The 18,529-nt window shown below is 40.9% G+C and overlaps 1 protein-coding gene across 13 annotated transcripts in view; it reads right to left on the bottom strand.

Moving 5' to 3' along the window:
- The window catches only part of ANKS1B (ankyrin repeat and sterile alpha motif domain containing 1B), a 1,327,097-nt gene that overhangs the window by 84,728 nt on the left and 1,223,840 nt on the right, over window positions 1-18,529 (bottom strand). For 7 of the 13 annotated variants that reach the window (XM_027855805.1, XM_027855806.1, XM_027855807.1 and 4 more), the window contains one exon: window positions 15,717-15,896. The exons of the other annotated variants lie outside the window; for them this stretch is intronic. In XM_027855805.1, the coding sequence (XP_027711606.1) occupies window positions 15,717-15,896 (180 nt within the window). The remainder of the gene's footprint in view (window positions 1-15,716; window positions 15,897-18,529) is intronic. 13 annotated transcript variants of the gene reach the window in all.

The raw sequence follows: 18,529 nt of genomic DNA, 5'->3' as shown, positions 1-18,529 counted from the left end.
TTCTCCCTATGTGACTGGCTCATTTTTTTTTTTTTTGGTTAATTTTCCTGGAAGGAAAAACTCCAGACCCTTAATTAGCTTATATCTCTTGGAAGACAGGGCATGAAGCTAAGTCCTTTGGACTGTCTCCTGATACCATAAGTTTGAGTAAAAAAAAAAAAAAAGATGGGATTCTCTTATTCTGGCATAGATAAGCCCTGTACCAAGCACATTACCTCCAGTATAGGGAAAACACCACAGTCTTAGAGGCTAGCTCCCCTTCATTTGCAGAGCTCATGGACAGACTGTGAGTGCATCCTCCACAGTTTGGCTGGAGCCAAAGGGCCATCCCATAGCTGCACAGGGAATTTCTTTGTGGGGAAAAATAGAGCAATGGATACAGAAGCTCTCTATGTATAACCCATTCTGTCTAAGGCTGTCAGGTTTCCTAGATGTTGTGAAGAATCTGGAATAAGGTGGAAAGATGCTGATTATCAGCATTAAAGGCAGGAAGTAATTTTCCCTGGCAGTGTGGGTCTTCTCAAAATTATTGAGACATACATGTCTCAGGACAGCACAAGAACAGGAATAATGCAGTCATCAGAAAAGTAGCAAATGGTTTCTTAATCTTAAGTGGTCTGGCTTTAGGAGAGGCATCCTGGTGTGGTGGATAGAGGGGACATCTTTAAGTCAGGAAGCCCGGGATATGAATCCTGCCTCTGATATTTAGCTTGTGCTCATGGGTAAGCCCTTTAATCTCCTGACTGTCTGATTCCTCCCCTCTAAAATGACTGTGGTATCTGTAGACCCTACCTCTCGGGGTTGTGAGATAATGGGTGTAAAGTGCCTTCCATATTTTAATGTGCTATGTGAATGGCAGTTATTACGATTATTGTTGGGAAGAAACTGGATCTTATAAGTAACAGTATTATCTGCCGAGTACTCCAAACCTTTAACAAATACAATGGGAATTTTTGCTCACATCTCAAACTATATTTAAACAGGTATACTGGGTATATATAGAGAGACCCCTTGGTGTGATGGCTGGAGGGCTGGTCTGGAGTTGGGAAGACTCAGGTTCAAGACTTGCCTCTAATAAACAGGATCATAGATTTAGAACTGAAAGGGATCTGAGAGACCATTGAGTTCAACTTCCTTATATGAGAGATGACTCTGTTGACTTCTGATTCCTCATCTGTAAAATGGAGGTAATAATAGGATCCACTTCCCCTTCACGTACAGAAGGGGATGTTCTGTTTGCTCCTCAGCAGTAACACATAAGGGTGGCCAGATACTATTGGAAAGCCATGCGAGATATGTTTAATTTGATTTGTCATGTTTACACAATGTTGTTCGAAGGGAGCTGTGTTATTTTTAGGAGGGTATAAGATGCATCCTGGCTGCTAGTGCCTAGAAGAATGGAAATGTAAAATAATAGCTTTCGGAAAAAAGTTAGGATTGTGACAATCTTAGTAAGGTATGAGTTGTTTTGTCAATTATCTTGCCAACAAAAAAAAAGGCGCCATACAACAGAATCATGAAACCCAGGGAAGCAGCTAGGTACAGTGGGAGGAGAGCTGGCTCAGGAATCCCACCTTTGACACTTGGCGACCTTAGACAATTCAGTTAACTCTGGGTCTCAGTTTCTTCATTTGTAAAATAAAACGGTTGGACTAGGTGCTCTCGAAGGTCCGTTCCAGCTCTTGAGGTATGATTCTACTCTTTCAAGTTGGAAGGGACCTCAGTGGTCATCTAGCTTAATGCTTTACCTGAAATATAAAGTCCTTCTTGAATAATCATATCTTTATGACTTTCTGATTCCATTTATATAAGGGTAGGTAGGGGTTGGATCTGTGATTTCATTAACATAAGGAAGTCCTAGTGAGAATCCCCTTCAAGCAAGGCAGATCAGCACCTTCCCTGAAACTTAGAGTCTTGGGGCATTTTCTGAGGACATTAAAGGACTGGCCCAGGGTCAAACTGCCAGCATGTTAGAGGAACGATTTGAATCCAGGTCTTCCTGGCTCCAGCTCACTATCCACCATGCCGCATTGCTTCTCTTTCATTAACATGTGAAAACCAATAGGAAGTAGGTCTTGATCTTCAGCTCCACACTCCTCCCTGAACCCAACTGCTTATTTCTGATCTCCTGCTAGACATCTCTACCTGTATAACCAGGTGTCTCCCAGAAGGTCTCTCAGGTCCCTTAAAGTTCCAGACCCAAGAGTCTATGATCCATGTGTCTGAAAGCGAACATGTCAATTTCCTCTCTGGACTCGAGCATCTTTCTCATTTCCCTGTTTCTGTGGATGGCGCCATCATTCCCCATCTCTCAGGATGATAAGCTAGGAATCACCTCTGACTCCTCCCTCTCCCTTACTCCCCCACGTCCCACCGGTTACCAGATCCTGCTGATTGGACCTTCATGGTGTCTCCTACTCTTGTCCCCTCCTTTCTACTCAAATTTCAACCACTCCAACTCAGACCTTCTCTTCTGAATGTCCTTCTTTAGTCTTCCTTCATTACTGATGCCAAATGAGTCTTTCTGTCGAATCTAACCTTAGAGCTCTAAAGATGAAACCCTTGATGCTTTGGCAAACCCTAACAACATACAACAAAACAGAAAGTTTGGAATAAGAGCCTAGAGTATTGAAAGATTCAGTGGCTCTTTATCACCTCAGGATGAAATGCATACTTCTTTATATTTCTTTCTTATTTTTTTTTTATTTTGCAAGGTGGTTGGTGTTAAGTGACTTGCCCAGTCACACAGTAAGGGTCAAGTGTTTAGTCTGAGGCCAGATGTGAACTCAGGTCCTCCCGACTCCAGGGCCGGTGCTCTATCCACTGCTCCACTGAGCTGCCCCAAATGCACACTTCTTAGCCTGGCATTCAAGGCCTTACACAATTTACTTCTCATTTATCTTTCCAACTCCCCACCATATTATGACTTTTCATGTTTATAAAGAGCTTTACACACATTATCTCATTTGATCCTTCCCAAAGGTCTGTGATATAGATGCTATTATGACCCCCAATTCATAGATGAGGAAACTGAGGCTGAAAGGTTATGTGGCATCTCCAGAAAGTCACATTTCTAATAAACGTCTGAAGCAAGATTAGAACTCAGGTCTTCCTGATTCCAAGTCCAGCACTCTATCCACTGTGCTATCTAGTTGCCTCTGCCTCTGATGATTTCTGAGGCTCCTTTCAACTCCGATTCAGTCAAAATCCAACCTCCATTATGACTATGAGGAATAAGGGAAGACAGAGAAGGAGGGAGAGTGAAAAGGGAAGAATTCTTGTGCCTCACAATTAACAGGTTCACAGTAGCCCAGTTTCTGAGCCACTGATCAGCGAACTAGGATGTTTTTATTTGATATGTTCATTTTTGTTTAGGACCAGAGCATGGCTTAGAGCCCTTTGCTAAAAAAACCCCAAATCACAATGTCTTTAAGGAAGTGCAAAGAAATTATTTTTCATCTTGACTGTATTTCATTCATTCATGTGGTGTGTGTATGTTTGTCTATGTGTGCTTACAGCAGTGACAGAGGTGGGATCTGAACCCAGGACCTTTGCCTCCAAGTCTAACACTCTTCCACTGCACTCACCAACTCTGCCAATTGTCTCCAACATATGCAAGGTGAAAAATAAATAAAGGTATCTGAAATATAAAAGTGCTATCTCTCCCTTTATATATACAAATATATATTTATGCATACATAAACACATATGTATATTTATGTGAATACATACATACATATATCTACATATGACTTCATTTTAGCTTAACAAACTCGGTCCCCAAGCTCTCTGTCTATATTGCATGGTCCAGATAGGATCGGGGTGCTACTCTCTGTTATCGTCAGGAGAACCTTATCAGCTCTCTGATAAGCTGTCAAGTCTGAGGCTGGTGATGGGAGAGTTTGCTGAGTTAGCTCGTTCCAAACTTTCTGTTTTGTTATATATCATTAGGGTTTGCCAAAGCATCGGGGGTTTCATCTTCGGAGATATCTGAGAGAAAATTTTGAGGTCAATGGGACTTTTTAAGTAACACTTATGTGATAGAATTCTAAATGGAAAATCCTAGGGGCTTAAAAAATTTATGTGAGGAAGTGTTCAGAAAATATTATTGGAACTGAACTCTCCTCTATCCATTATATGCCCCAATTAGAATGTGCACTCCTTAAGAGCTGGGGCCATCTTGCTTTGCTATGTGTATCACCATCACTTACCATAGCATCTGGAACATTATAAATACTTAATAAGGGGCAGCTAGGTGACCTAATGGTTAGAGTGTTGGATTTGGAGCCAGAAAGACCTAAGGTCAAATCATCTGCCTCATATCTTAAGTAGCTATATGAACATGTATAAATCTCTTAACCTCTGTCTGCCTCAGTTTCTTCATGTGTAAAATGGGGATAATAATGGTACCCAGCTCCCTGGGTGGTTGTGAGGATCAAACAGGTAATGTGTAAGGTATTTTGCAAACCTCAAAGCTGTTTATTATTATTAAAATTGCTTTCCCATTCTGTAACTTAAGTCAGCTCTGAAAACAACCATGGTGCCTGGGGAATAGACAACATTTTCTGATGTGGGGGTCAGGAGAAGAATGAAAGGACAAGTTACTCCCCATGGGCTTCAGGCACCTTTTGGAAAAGGCCAATTACATTCTCCAGCACCTAACAATTTAGTGTCCTATTTCAAACAAGTAGAAAGAACCTTCAGAAAGATCAAGAAAAACATTTTCTTTCCTTCTCCTGAGCTGATGATTTCCTCTTTTTGCCTCTTTTAAGAATGGACCAAGACTGCAAAATCACCTTGGCAACATCTTTTTTTTTTTCCAAAATCCCCATAAGTTTGGATGTCTACTGGAAATTGTTTTAAGGCCCCTGAGCTTGAATCTGTTCTCCCTCTGCCTTCGATGGGCCTTTAACAAGTCCCCCTTCACAATTTGTTCCTTGATATATTTCATATCAATATCCTCCATTACTCCAGTAAATCACAATCTCATCAATGTGAACATTCCCTCTATTAATGAGAATCGCAAACTATCTCCCCGCCTGCCCTTCTTGTGAGACTCTTGTACTTGTCCTTCCATTATTTACCATAGGGGGTCCTCACAAGGTGTTCAGGAGCCTTCTTCATGTTCTCTTGATTTTATTTGGATACCAATAGAGCACATAGACTTTCATGAGGGATACCCACTGAAACAGTGAAAAATACAAAATGGCGGCCCAATCCATATTGGTACAACTGAGATGATAATGAAAAAAAAATTCTTATTACTGTTTGGATATTGAAAACAGTGAACTTTTCTACTAACAATATTATAGGACTGTTTGGGGCAAAGTTTGGGAGGCAGTGGGAAGAACACTGATTTTGGAGGCAAGGAACCAGAGTGTAAATCCTGCCTCTCACACTTACTACCTTAAGGGAAGATCTGACTATGCCACTTCCTGATTCAGTAAATGCCAGTGGCTCCCTATAGTTTCTAGGCTCAAATATGACTTCCTCTGTTTAGCCTTTCACAATATGGCCCCAACATATCATTCCAGTCTTATAAATTACTCCCCTTGCCATACTCTGTTCATTAAGCCCAACTGTCTTTCTCTGTCTTTTCCACACACGCCGCTCCATATCCTGTCTTTATACTGTTAATCCCCATTCCTGGGATGCCTTCTTCACCTCCTCCTCATTGATTCTCTCTTTTCCTTCAAGATATGCTGCAAGCACCACCATCTACACCAGTAGCACCAAACTCAAGTAGGAATAGGGTCCACTGGCCCATATATATAAGGATCTCTGCTGTTGCATAATGACTCAGAAAACCATATATTAACATTACTTATGTTCTATTGTATTTTTATTTCTTTTGCTATTTCCCAATCCCATTTTAATCTTGTTCTGGCCACACTACTTGTTGTCTGCTTGCACCTGGCCCCATGTGTTGTCTAAAGGAAGTCTCCTGATCCTCCCAACTGCTGGTACCCCATTTCTCAAGCTAGCTGTGAGTATTATTTAATTACTTTGTATGTGTTCTTTTTACATTTATATCACAAATAGTTATATGTATATATTTAAAAAAAATTCCCTGTGAATGAAACCTCTCTGAGAGTCTAAATCGATTAATTTTTCATATTTGTATTCCTTGGCTAGCATAAGGCAGGTGCTTAATACATGCTTATTGATGAACTATGTTTGGTTCACTTTCTCTCTCTGGGCCTCAGTTTCCTCAACTGTAATATGAGATGAGATTAGGTACCTCTGAGGTCCCTTCTAGTTCTGTGATCCTGTGCCCCCGCAAATGTTCTGTAAACCTTCAAGAACCCCAGCTCCAGGAGGCAGTACACTGGATGGAGCACTGGACATGGAGTCAAGGAGACCTGAGTTAGAATCCTGCTTACTACCTGGGTAAGTAATGTAACCTCCCTCTGCCTCAAGTTTCTTCATTTGTAAAATGTGGATGATAAAACCATTTCCTCTAGAGGGATGTTCTGAGGATCAAATGCGATAATATATTTATAGTGCTTTAGAAATTTTAAAGCTAGAAAATTTAAGTGGTCACATAAATGACTTTTTCAGGGACAAAAATGCAAAAAAAAGGCAATCTATCTATCTATCTATGATATATAAGGACCAGGGTTTTTACTGCCTTTAACACAGGCCAGAACAGACCTGAAAGATGAGAAAAAGGCACAACCCTTAGGACAATGGAAGAACATTGGCTTTGGAGTCAGAATTTTTGTATTCAGTTGTTTTTCAATCATTTCTGACTCTCTGTGACCCCATTTGGGGTTTTCCTGGCAAAGATACTGGAGTGGTTTGCCATTTCCTTCTCTCTCCCATTTTACAGATGAGGAAACTGAGGCAAACAGGGTGAAGTGACTTTCCCAGGGTCACACAACTAGTAAGTGTGAAGCCAGATTTGAACTCAGGAACAGGAGTCTTCCTGACTCCAGGCCCTATACTCTATCCACTGCATTCAAATCCCATGTCTGATACTTACAAATCCCATCTCTATATAACCTTGGGGAAGTCACTTCACTTTCTTTGGCCTCAGTTTCACCCTCTGTAAATGAAGGAGCTAGACAAGATGACCTCTGATATTCTTTGCAGTCCTTGATCTTCCAGAAAGAGCCTTGGATGAAAAGTTGTCCCCTGCTTGAAAGATCTCACCATTGTCAAAGCAGGGACCTTCACCTGGGTACCCCTTTCATGTACAAAGCTCCAAACAGAGTAGGAGAGCAAGAATCAGAGGAATGATTAGACAGCCCCTAAGACCACTTTTGGCTTGACATCCCTGATCCTCTGGTAATGGAAACATACTAGAAAGTCACAAAGGTACCATTAAATGACACCATTGCTAACTAGTTTTGGCCTGGAAATGGCTAAAGAATCAGAGAATCTTAGACCTCAGAGATCATCTAGTCTAACTGCTGCCTTTTACAAATGAGAACACAGTCTCAGAGAAGTGACTTGTCCAAGGTCACATGGCCAGTAAATGGCAGAACCTGTGGTGATAGCTAATAACCAATTCAATTAGCTGGCAGGAAATGAAAACTTCTTTTATAATGGCTACCTTCACTCTTACAGTATTTGAGCGATATGTCTGTACAGCTGGAAACTAAAACATATAGAGAAGTTGGACATTTCTTTCAAATTAAGTAGTCTGTCAACAAACATTTATTAAGTACCTATTATGCCAGGAACTGGGTTTACAAATGCAAAGAATGTGATAAGCCCAACTGTCAAGGAGCTTGTGGATCGAGTACTAGGCCTGGAGACAGGAACTTTGTTGTCGACTCTGACTCTCTGTGAGCCCTTTCAGGGTTTTCCTGGCAAAGACACTAGAGTGGTTTGCTATTTCCTTCTCCAGGTCATTTTACAGATGAAGAAACTGAGGCAAACAGAGTTAAGTGACTTGCTCAGAGTCACATAGCTAGTAAGTGTCTGAGGCCAGATTTGAACTCAGGAAGATGAGTCTTCTTAACCCCGGGCCTGGCACTCTATGCATTGCACCACCTGGCTGTCTAGATAGGAAAACATGAATTCCAAATCCCATCTCTAAGACTTAAGAGTTGTATAGTCACTGGTAAATTGCCTAACCTCTTTGAGACTCAGTTTCCTTTTCTGCAAAAATGAGAATAATATACAATACTTGTTTGTAGTGTCTACCTCAAAGGCTCTAAAGAGATAATGCATATGAGAAGCCTGGCAAAGTTTAAGGCACCACGCAATTTTTGTGACAACAAATGACAACAGATTGTCATTTGTTAGTCTACTATTTCAGAGTCTTACCATCTAAACTGACACACACCGTCTGGGCAACTGATCCTGTTCACTCTTTCTGTTTTTGGCCTAAACCATTCATACTCAGGACAGTGGAAAGAGTGCCAGATCCAAAATCAAAAGACTTGGGCTCAAATCCTTGTTACTTTTGGGACCTTGGACAAGACGTTGCCCTTTCTGGGACTCAGTTTCTTCATCTGAAAAATGAGCAGGTTGGAATACATGATCTCTGAGGCTCCCCCCCCAGCTCAAAATCATTGCTGCTATAGTTTTAATCATACACAATATAGCATACCACTCTTTCCCTTGAACTAGAGGCACAAATACATTACAATTAAAATCTCTCTTCTTATGTTTAAGGAGACTACTTTCATTTTGTGAAAACACCAGCTACATCAGGTGTTCTTAATTATGGGATCACAGGGAATCTATGAACTCAAATAGGAAAAGATGACATCTTTCTTTTCACTAACCTCTAATTAAAATTTAGCATTTCTTTTAATTATTTAAAAACATGATTCTGAAAGAGTCCCTGTGTTTTACCAGACTGGCAAAGGGGCCATGACATGAAAAAGGTTGAGGACCCCTGGTTCATATGGTCTGTTTAATTATCCTTTCTTGAGTCCCAACAAGAGGATCCCAATGCTGACTTTTATAGGGAATCATAAGGGTCCAGGACTTGGAGGGTGTGGTGGTGGTGGTATGGAGCTTCCAGCATGAAAACTCCTTTCACTCATGCCTCTAATTTAAATGTTTATTTATTTTTTTTCGAGGCAATTGGAGTTAAGTGACTTGCCCAGGGTCACAGAGCTAGTAAGTGTTATGTGTCTGAGGCCGGATTTGAACTCAGGTCCTCCTGACTTCAGGGCCTGTGCTCTATCCATTGAGCCACCTAGCTGCCCCTAATTTAAATTTTTAGAGAATTTCTTGGGGGTTAAAGAGACCTGCCTATAGTCATATAGCCAATATGCGTCTGGGGGCAGGACTCATGCTCAAATCTTCCTGACTGTATGGCTTCCTAACTTTCTTTCTCTACGTCTATAGCATTCCATTACACTGTTTTATAATTCATTTTGGGAGAACAGTATCTACACTGTGAGGTGATTTTAAAACTACCTGGTTTGGTCCTAAAATGACACATGCCTAGAATGCCTAGAAAAGTTAAGCTGTGGTACATTTCACTAATTCAACCACAAAGGATGTTCATTTCCAAAGGTGATGGCTGGCTTTGAAATGCCCCATGTATATTGAACACTTATGGGTATTAACTTTGATTTAGGCTAAAAGGAGAGACATGAAAATGCTTTAGAAAGTTAAAAACACCAATACAGTACTATAACCATGATGCTGTCTTAAATAGGAGTACACATTCATTTTTGGGAGTGAGAACTGGGGGTAGAGAGATTGTTTCTAAAAAACAGGGCTAATGAATCAAAGTTGAAATTACAGGTCAGATATGTTTTCAATGTGGCATCAGAGTTTACTCTTGAGAGATTTTCACATTACTAAATTCAGTGGTTTTGAAAGTACATTTATTACTATTACTAGGATGAGCAACAAAATGGGGATAATACTAGCACCTACCCCCCAGGATTTAATGAGATAATATTTGTAAAGTGCTTAGCACAGTGTCTTACACATAGATATCTAATCAATACTTGTTTCCTTCTTTTGTCTAGGATGTAAGCACCGGGCAGTGGAAAGACAGCTGGCTTTAGATGAAGAGGATCTGGACTTTCTAGACTTTCAACACTTGCATCGAGGCACTGGTGCCCCTCAGAACTCAAGGACCAAGCCCGTGGCGGGAATTTCAAATCCACTGCAGCTGTGACTCAGGAGAAGGCTAAGACTTAAATGTGGTGGTTTTAGGAAATAAACCCTCCGTCGTGGTTTTCTCCTGACTACATTTTCTTTTCTTTTCATGGATTAGAAGCCCAAGGGTGGACTGATAGTTTTCTCGAAAATGAGAACCAGAGGGTGCTGGGCCCACACGAATTGAGGACTAAGTCCCTTCAGGGAAACAGGAACACTTTTTAAAGAGCTCCATTAGGCAGAAAAGTGAGTGGGCTTCAAATTTTCTCTGGAGGGGGAGGGAGGAGCAGCAGCATGACTCATTACTTAGTGGAATTTTAATTGCTAATGTAAGTTTTTATGAAGAACCATGTGGAACTATCTATCTGCTGAGTGCAGCAAACCTCCCTCCAGGGAGGAATATGGTTTGGAGCCAGGGAAGACAGGGTGTTAAAATAGAAAATGGATTTTTAAAATTATTATTGTATTAAGAATCTAAAAAAAAAAGGAATGGGAAAAGATGTGAATTGAGTGACAAAATGTTAAACATTAAAAATCTGATGATGCAGCTGCAAATAACTGAATATTTCATTTTCTGGCAGACGAGCTTGCTGAGCTACAAAATAGCCATTCGATTGATGCTTGGTTCTGGAAAGATAATAGGCTTTGAACAGAGCTTTACAGGGGAAGGGAGGGGGAGGGGTTCATTTCTTTAAAAGTCAAAAAGAACAACAAAATCCCCTTCTCAAACAAAGAAATGGTCTGTCTTCTAATTCCTCTGTTCAATTCCAATGGTGCCTTTCCCCCAAAGCTCATTCAATCATACTTTTAGTGTGGAAAGAGCTCTTGGAGATCACCCAATTCAATCCCTTCACTTTCTACCCGAGGACCAGAGTTGAAGTGTTTTGCCCAAGGTCACATAGGTCCCATGACCCCAAGTTCAGCAGTCCACATTCAGGGCCCTTCCCCCTAATAAATATTAACACTCCATATCATGGGTACACGTACCCACACTGACAGACACTGCTCTCACTATGTTCTCCAAATCATTCAACCTTCTTCTCCTTAACACACCATGTTGATTGTTGGGTATTCCTCACACAAGATCACTGAAATCACTGTGGAGGCCAGAGGAAAACTGGAAGAATATTCTATAAGGCAAAGTGCACAGGTTTAGAGCCGGAAGGGGCCTCAGAGATCATCTAATTCAACCCTCTCGTTTTACAAATGTGGAAACTGAGGCTGAGAGATCATAAGTTCCTTCCAGTTAGGGACTGCTCCGTTCATTGTATTTGTATCCACAGTGTCTAGCTCGTAGTAGATGCTTATTAAGTTTTTGCCCAATACTAAAGAGCAAATGAGATAATACCTGTAAAGCACGTAGCACAGAACTGAACACACAAGTTGCTTAATAGTTGCTTATTCCCTTCCCCATCCCTAATAAATAACTAGCATTTATATAGGGCTTTAAGGTTTGCGAATCACATTTCTCATTCGATCCTCACAACAGCCCTGTGAAATGGGTGCCATCATTATGTCCATTTTTACAGATGAGGAAGTTGAGGCTAAAAGAGGGCAAGCGATGTGCCCAGTGTCACACAGTAGATGAATGGCAGAGCTGAGATTTAAATAAAAGTCCTCTTGATTCCCAATCTCTAATTCTAATTTTCTAATTATACCTCCATAGCACTAAATACTGTCTCAACTTTCTATTAGTAAGATAGTGTGCTGTATTTGATGGTGGTGGCTAGAAAAACTAGGTACTCAATAAATATCGAAGAAATTGAAAAAAAAACAGAACACACCTCCGACTCTAAACCTAACCCAACATGATGGTCTTTAAAAAGTACCATTGGTCTGCTGAACTTTTGCCATGCTGTAAAGGAGAATAGGCTGAATATTTTCTAGATCTGTCACCTGTGAGGTCTTAGGGAATGTCAAACTACATCAAGGAAATATTTGAACAGAGAGAGATAGAGTTTTTTTTTCTTTGTAAGACTGCACTGGTTGGAGGAAATAACTACATTCCAAAAATTAAGTGGCCGGATGCTACAATTAGTAGTTATAGTTTGGGATGCTGGATCACTGTACAACTGATGCTCGTTAGATAATTAGGAAAAGAGCTACTCTCCTTCCCTTCCCATACATACCCCCAACCAGATAAGCAAACAAGAAGAGGAAGACGGTCCTAGAAGACCTAGTTTGAATTTATTTCTATGAATCCCATTTTTATGGGAAGTTTTCAAACTATAGTCCATTCTGGGAAAAAAAATGCTCTTATTAGGGAAGTTCAAACACAGATGTCATCCACAAATGCTAAGAGAGGAAAACATATGCCTAGGAGAATAAAGTATGAGTCAGTGCACTCAGATCTGGGACAGGGCATTTGAGTGCCCTAGGCAAGGTTTGAAAATTAGGTACCCTACTCTATACCACCCCTTTCTGGTTGGCACTCCCAGAAGGCTTTGAGTTTCAGTTTTAACTCATTAAACCTTATTACAAAACCAAGGACGACAGGAATTTTCTGACCTTCAAATATGTCCATTTTTTTTTTAAAAAAAGCAATATTTAAAACTGTTCTTTTTCATGCACCATACAACTGGATTGTGTCCTGGGAAGCTACTTCCCTTGCCGACCCCTAATCCCAGCTCTGACTATACCTTTGAGTAACTTCAATCCAAACAATTACAGTAGGAATTAAATGATGATTCAAGAGAAGGAAAAAAATATTTCAATTCAGCTTCATCTCCTATCTACAATCATTTAAAAACAAAAGCTAGGAAGACAACGAGGCAATGTTTGACCTTGCCCCTGCTAAAGAACAGAGAACAATTCATGGCTGAAAAGAGCCAAATGGAAACAGGGTCACCCAAGCCTTCTGGCTCGAGGGTTTTCATGTCCAGAAAGCATTGTGCCTGCAATTTTCTGCAGTGTGCCCTGTACAGTACCTTCATACCTTACAGTTTTGGGCTAAAGCATGGCATATGCACTGAAGATTTTTAAAAAGCTATCTCCTATACAGTTAAGGGCCCCTTTCCCTCTTTTTTTTTTTTTAAAAGGTTGAAACAAGATTCTTTATGGTCAAATTTCCACCTGGACTTTCTCATCTCAGGTGTGGTTAGCAGGAAAAAGAAAGCCTTTGGGTTTATGAATCTGACCTCAGGGCAAGGACAAAAACGGTCTCATTCTCCACTGGGGAGTTTTGAACAAATTCATTTCTCTCTATGTCTCTGGCTGCTTCTCTGACCATCCATCTAAGGTGGCTTTAGGGAGCACTTAATTACTAATCATTCTGTGACTAACTAGCTATGCTGAATAATGACTACCGACCCTGCAAACAGAGAATCTATAAGGATCTCTCCAACCAGACCCGAAAAATGGAAAGGATTAGAGATTGTATAGATCTATTACGGCAGCAGTCTCCTGCAAGGCTATTCTTTTCAAATGCAACCAGTTTCAGTATTAGTTTACACATATATTGGAGGTGGGTCTTGATCTTTCACTTCACAGCAAATTACTGATGTAGGTCCTCTCTCCGAGACTTGGGGCTACTGCTCTGCCTAGGTTCATCTCCAGGGAACATGATGCCCGCCCAGGATAAGTTCATCATTTCTAATCTTTGATGCCATCTTCCTTCCTCCCCTCTAATTGGAGGGTTGGAGGATGGAATTCCAAACTCTCCCAGTACCCTCCTTTATGTAGAGCAGAAACTGGTTTCAGTTCCTCCACTTTGCATCTGCTGTCCTGCCTCATTTCTACTCCTGGGAATGGGATGCTCCTAAGCTGGGTACTGCCTAGTATCTCCCCCCAATCTTTCCTGCCTCCTTTTGTGTGTTATCTCACCCCATTAGATTATAAGCTCCTTGTGGGCAGACTGTCTTTCTATTTATTGTATCCTCAGCACTAGGGGGCAGTTAGGTGGTGCAGTGGATAGAGTACCGGGCTTGGAGTCAGGAAGTCATCTTCTTGAGTTCAAATCTGGCCTCAGACACTTACTAGCTATGTGACCCTGGGCAAGTCATTTAACCTTGTTTGCCTCAGTTTCCTCATCTGTAAAATGAAGAGGAAATGGCAAACCATTCCAGTATCTTTGCCAAGAAAACCCCAAATGGAATCATGTGACTGAGCAAAAACAAATCTCCAGCACTGAGCATAGTGCTGGCACATAGTAGGTACTTAATAAGTGCTTGTTGGTTGGGGGCACTGAGAAGTTAAGAGACTTGTCTGTGATCTCATAGCTAGTCTATGTCTTAGGCAGAACTTGAACCCAGGCTTACCCAATTCTAGGCTGGCCCTCTGTCCAATACACAACACTGCCTTTTTAATATAAATATATATTTAATTTTTAAAAATATATTTAAAATATAAATATAATATAAATATAAATAATAAAATATAAAATATATTTACTATAATATATTTATATATTTAATATGATAAATATATATTTATATACTTTTATATATAAAATTATACCATCCAATCATAGATTTATTTTTTTCATATTATCCATTGATTTGCTCATGGCATTAATTCTTTTAGTAGCAAAATATTTATGAGACTTAATTTAAATATTACATATGCTATAGTGTAATTATATATACTGTATATACCATAAAATATTAAATACATATGCCATAAAGTATTAAATATAATACAATGATACAGTGTCCCAAATGTTCGAGTGCCATTTTAAGCTTTAATATCTTAACATTGAATTAAGATTTTCTAGACACCTTGTATATACAGTAATATAACTTGTCATTTTTTTCTTTCTGGGACCTATGATGTAATGGGGAGGACACTGCAGGAAGGGATGCCTGTCCTGTCTTGTCCCCTCACCACATCTTTATCTTTCTCCATGTATATATATAAAACATATGTGCATATATGTATACTTTTTTTCTTCTGGGGAGTGGGGCTGAGCCCACGTAGAGAACTCCCCGTAAGGAAATCCCTTCTACCAACGTAGATCAGCATTGGTCACTGTGCAACACAGAGTTTTAGAGAGTTTTCTGAGACCACTGAAAGGTGGGTCACACAGGGCTATGTGACAGAGCGGGCATTTCAACCCCCCTCCAAGGCCAGCTCTCTTCTACTTACTATGTCCTGCCTCTTTCCACATAATCTAGTTATCATTATATATCCTGTGGCATAAATATACTGTCATACAATTAAACTGTAATATAGTTTTTTACATGCTGTATTCTAACTCTAGAAAAATACATACTCTCGGGAGGGAATCAGAACCGTTCCTCTTCAGTTGTAATCTTCCTTTCTATTCTAGTCTATTAAAATTTTACTTATTGAACCACTGTACACCATCCGATCCTGGTTTTAATCATCTAAATTCATTACCCTTTGGTTTGTTCACCAAATTACTTCTTTTGGTAAGAAAATATTTGTTGAGATTTAATTTAGTTTCTTCAGTAAGAAGAGAGAGCAAAGATGCATATTTGATAAGGCGAGTTCCAGCAGCTGGATTCTATTCTGGATGGGGGAGGCTGGAAATGGGGCATATGGTGAATAAATGGAGCCCAAGGTAAGACCCCCAGGGAAGAGTTGCTAGGAAGCCAAAGGCATGGGTTACAATGAAGGCATTACTTCATTCTGATGATAGGTACAAGAGCTAAAAGATATGCTTTTTTCCACCTTACCTGGGCCATCTGTCTCTCCAGTTTCGATCGGGGAATATCATCAAAGTAGTTTTCATTTCTTCTTCTCCTTGCATCACCCTGCATGATAATGTGTGGAACGTCTAGGGAGCCCCCAGTGGTGTAAGTACTTTGGCTAAGTGATGGAGACAACTGAGGAGGGCTGTGATTACCACTGGGTTCCTGAATGGAAATACATCATGAAATAAATACCATATTCTAGTGGGTACTCGTTGGTTTCAAAACTTTGAACGACTGACAAAACAAAAAGCATTGGGGATGCTTTGGGGGGTGGGTGGGTGGACAATGCCAAGGAATTGGATGGCATTCTCCCATTCCACTAATGAATGGTATGATATATTCAGTGCTTTTTTCCCCTCTGAGTATTTTAATGGAATTATTTGAGGGTAAAGAATCAGGTGTCCAGTTTGTGATGCCAGCACTACCGGTGAGCCCAGCCATGCATATGTCTGTGAGGCACCGTTTCCTTGAGTCAATCATTTTGGCAAAAAAATGAGGAACCTGGGCCTATGCATGATGAAGCAGAGGCGTCACAAACTGGTAAGTGCACGTGAATATGGGATGATGACACTGTCAAGTGGAGCACGATAGATGGTGATATACCTTCAGGTAGAGGGTAGCTGACGTGGACAGCACGGTACACAGTGTTGACAGCATTACAACGACCATGGAACGGTGAACAATGGGACAAATGGGGAACTTGTTTTTTTTTTTTTCCTTTGGAGGGGAGCGGGGAATGAACTTGAATCTGATGGAGTTTGGTCCAAAGCAAGGTAAGGATAGGGTGAGGGATTAGATCCGTGATTTCTTTGGTTTAGGGAACTCCTGGGTGAAGGAATTCTCCATACCAATGCAGGTCAGCACCTTCTCTACAATTTAGAGTCTTTAGAGAATTGTCTAAACTAGAGCATTGAGTATTTAAGTGATTTGCCCAGGATCACGCAGCCTCCAGCCTTCAAGGCCAGCTCTTTGTCCACTACACTTCAGTGTCTCTCCAGGTACTCCTGAGAACCAGGTTCTAGGATTTATAGAGAGGAGAAAACTTGGGAGATCCCGGGCTCTTCCCTTGTTCTTTGCCTCTCCATTTTCTTTTCCCAGCAGATGTTTCCAAGTGGACAATGAGCCTTTGAGGGAGTTAAGCCATTGCACGTACTTTAGTCATTATTATTATTTTTTGAAAATCTATTCCTACAAATTGCTTGAGAAGGGAAAGGTGGGGTGGGTAGTTAGAAGGAGAAGACTGGAGAAGGAAGGAAAAGGAGTTAGCAGAACAAAATGACCACCCCACACCATAAGAGATTTTACATTTATTGATCTAGAATGAATCTTAGAGGCCTTTTAGTCTAATCCACTTACTTCACATTTAAGGAAATGGAGGCCTAGGGAGATTAAGTAACTTGCTCAAAGTCAGACAGGTAGTGTCAGAGGCAGGATTGGAACTCAGGTCCTCTGACTATGGCACCAGTGTTTTTTGTAGTAAGCTTCAGTAAACTCAGCCTCCCTGGCCTCACTGTTATGGCTGCTAACTTCTTTCTCCTTCTCCATGTACTTAAAGCAAAAGAAGGAAGTTTTCCACCCCTAAATTTTACCCTGATCTTTTTTTTTGGGGGGGGGTACCTTTGAAGGAGGAAAATGGCTCTCCAAGTTTCTGCTACTCCAACACATCTCTAAAGTCTTCTTCTCTACCCCCAAAGGAGCCTTGTTCTATTTCCTATCATGCTCCAGTCTGCTCATACCTGTCACAGTCTGATTCCTTTCCCCTCTCTTTAGCTGCATCTTCTCTTTCTTTTCACACTGGACCCCAATACCCAACTTTCTCTATGAAATATCCTTGAGCTAATCATGTCATGTCATAAAGCACATTCGTGGGGTGATCCGTTTACATCCTGCAGATGGTCCAGCATTTCGCAAAAGTTCTTTTGCCTTTTGTCATTTATTGACACCACCGATTCAAGAGGCCAGACAAAGTTGTGCAGGGGAAACTGAGTCACAAATGAAGAAGGAGAGGGTAGTTTGTCATGTAAATCCCCAGTTTTTGGATGAATCTTTGAAAACTTCAACCTGGGTCGAGGAAGGGAAGTGTCTGGGGGCTGTTATTTGCCCCCAGCTAAGAAAATGATCCAATTGCTCAAAAACCCTTGTGCAGACCCTTGAAGAATCTCCTCAGTAAGAGTTAGATTTTGCTTCTAGGATCATAGATCTTGGGCTGGAAGGTCACAGGCCCTCTGGTCTAACTCCCTCCTTTTATAGATGAGGAAACTAAGGCAGTGAAAGAGTTGTCCAAGGTAATACAGGTAGGGGAAGAGTCAGGATTTAATATCCCATACTAGTATGGTGGTCTTGATTTATAGACCCACTCTGAGACAGCAGTTCAAGATGGAGAAGTGAATCATTCGGCTGTTAGAACAGTGTGGAGCCTGAACTGACGACTGTGAGAGGAGTCCTCGGGCCTCCCCTGGGACTCCAGTAGATCAGGGGCTTAGAGAGCTGGCAAAGACTCTCAGTCTACTAGAAGGAGGAGATGTTGTTGGTAGTGGTGGTGTGGAAGGGTGGTTGACCCTTTGAGATGGCTACGAGATATGGGGAGTGGGAGTTACAGCAAGTAAATGTTGGGTGGGCAGGAGACTTGGGTTTTTCTTCCTTCTGACTCTTTTCTTTCCTCTGTCTAGCTCCTTCTCAATTTTCTTCCCTCTCTGTAATTTATATTTTTTATCCAACTTCCTACTTTATCACTCCCTTCTAGTTTCTCACCCCTTTCCTCTCCTACTCTGCCTCTCCCTCCTTAGTCTCTCTTT

The sequence above is a fragment of the Vombatus ursinus genome, unplaced genomic scaffold, assembly GCF_900497805.2.
Source record: "Vombatus ursinus unplaced genomic scaffold, bare-nosed wombat genome assembly UNPS02011334.1, whole genome shotgun sequence".
NCBI lineage: Eukaryota > Metazoa > Chordata > Mammalia > Diprotodontia > Vombatidae > Vombatus > Vombatus ursinus.
This window is presented reverse-complemented; position numbering and strand designations above follow the sequence as displayed.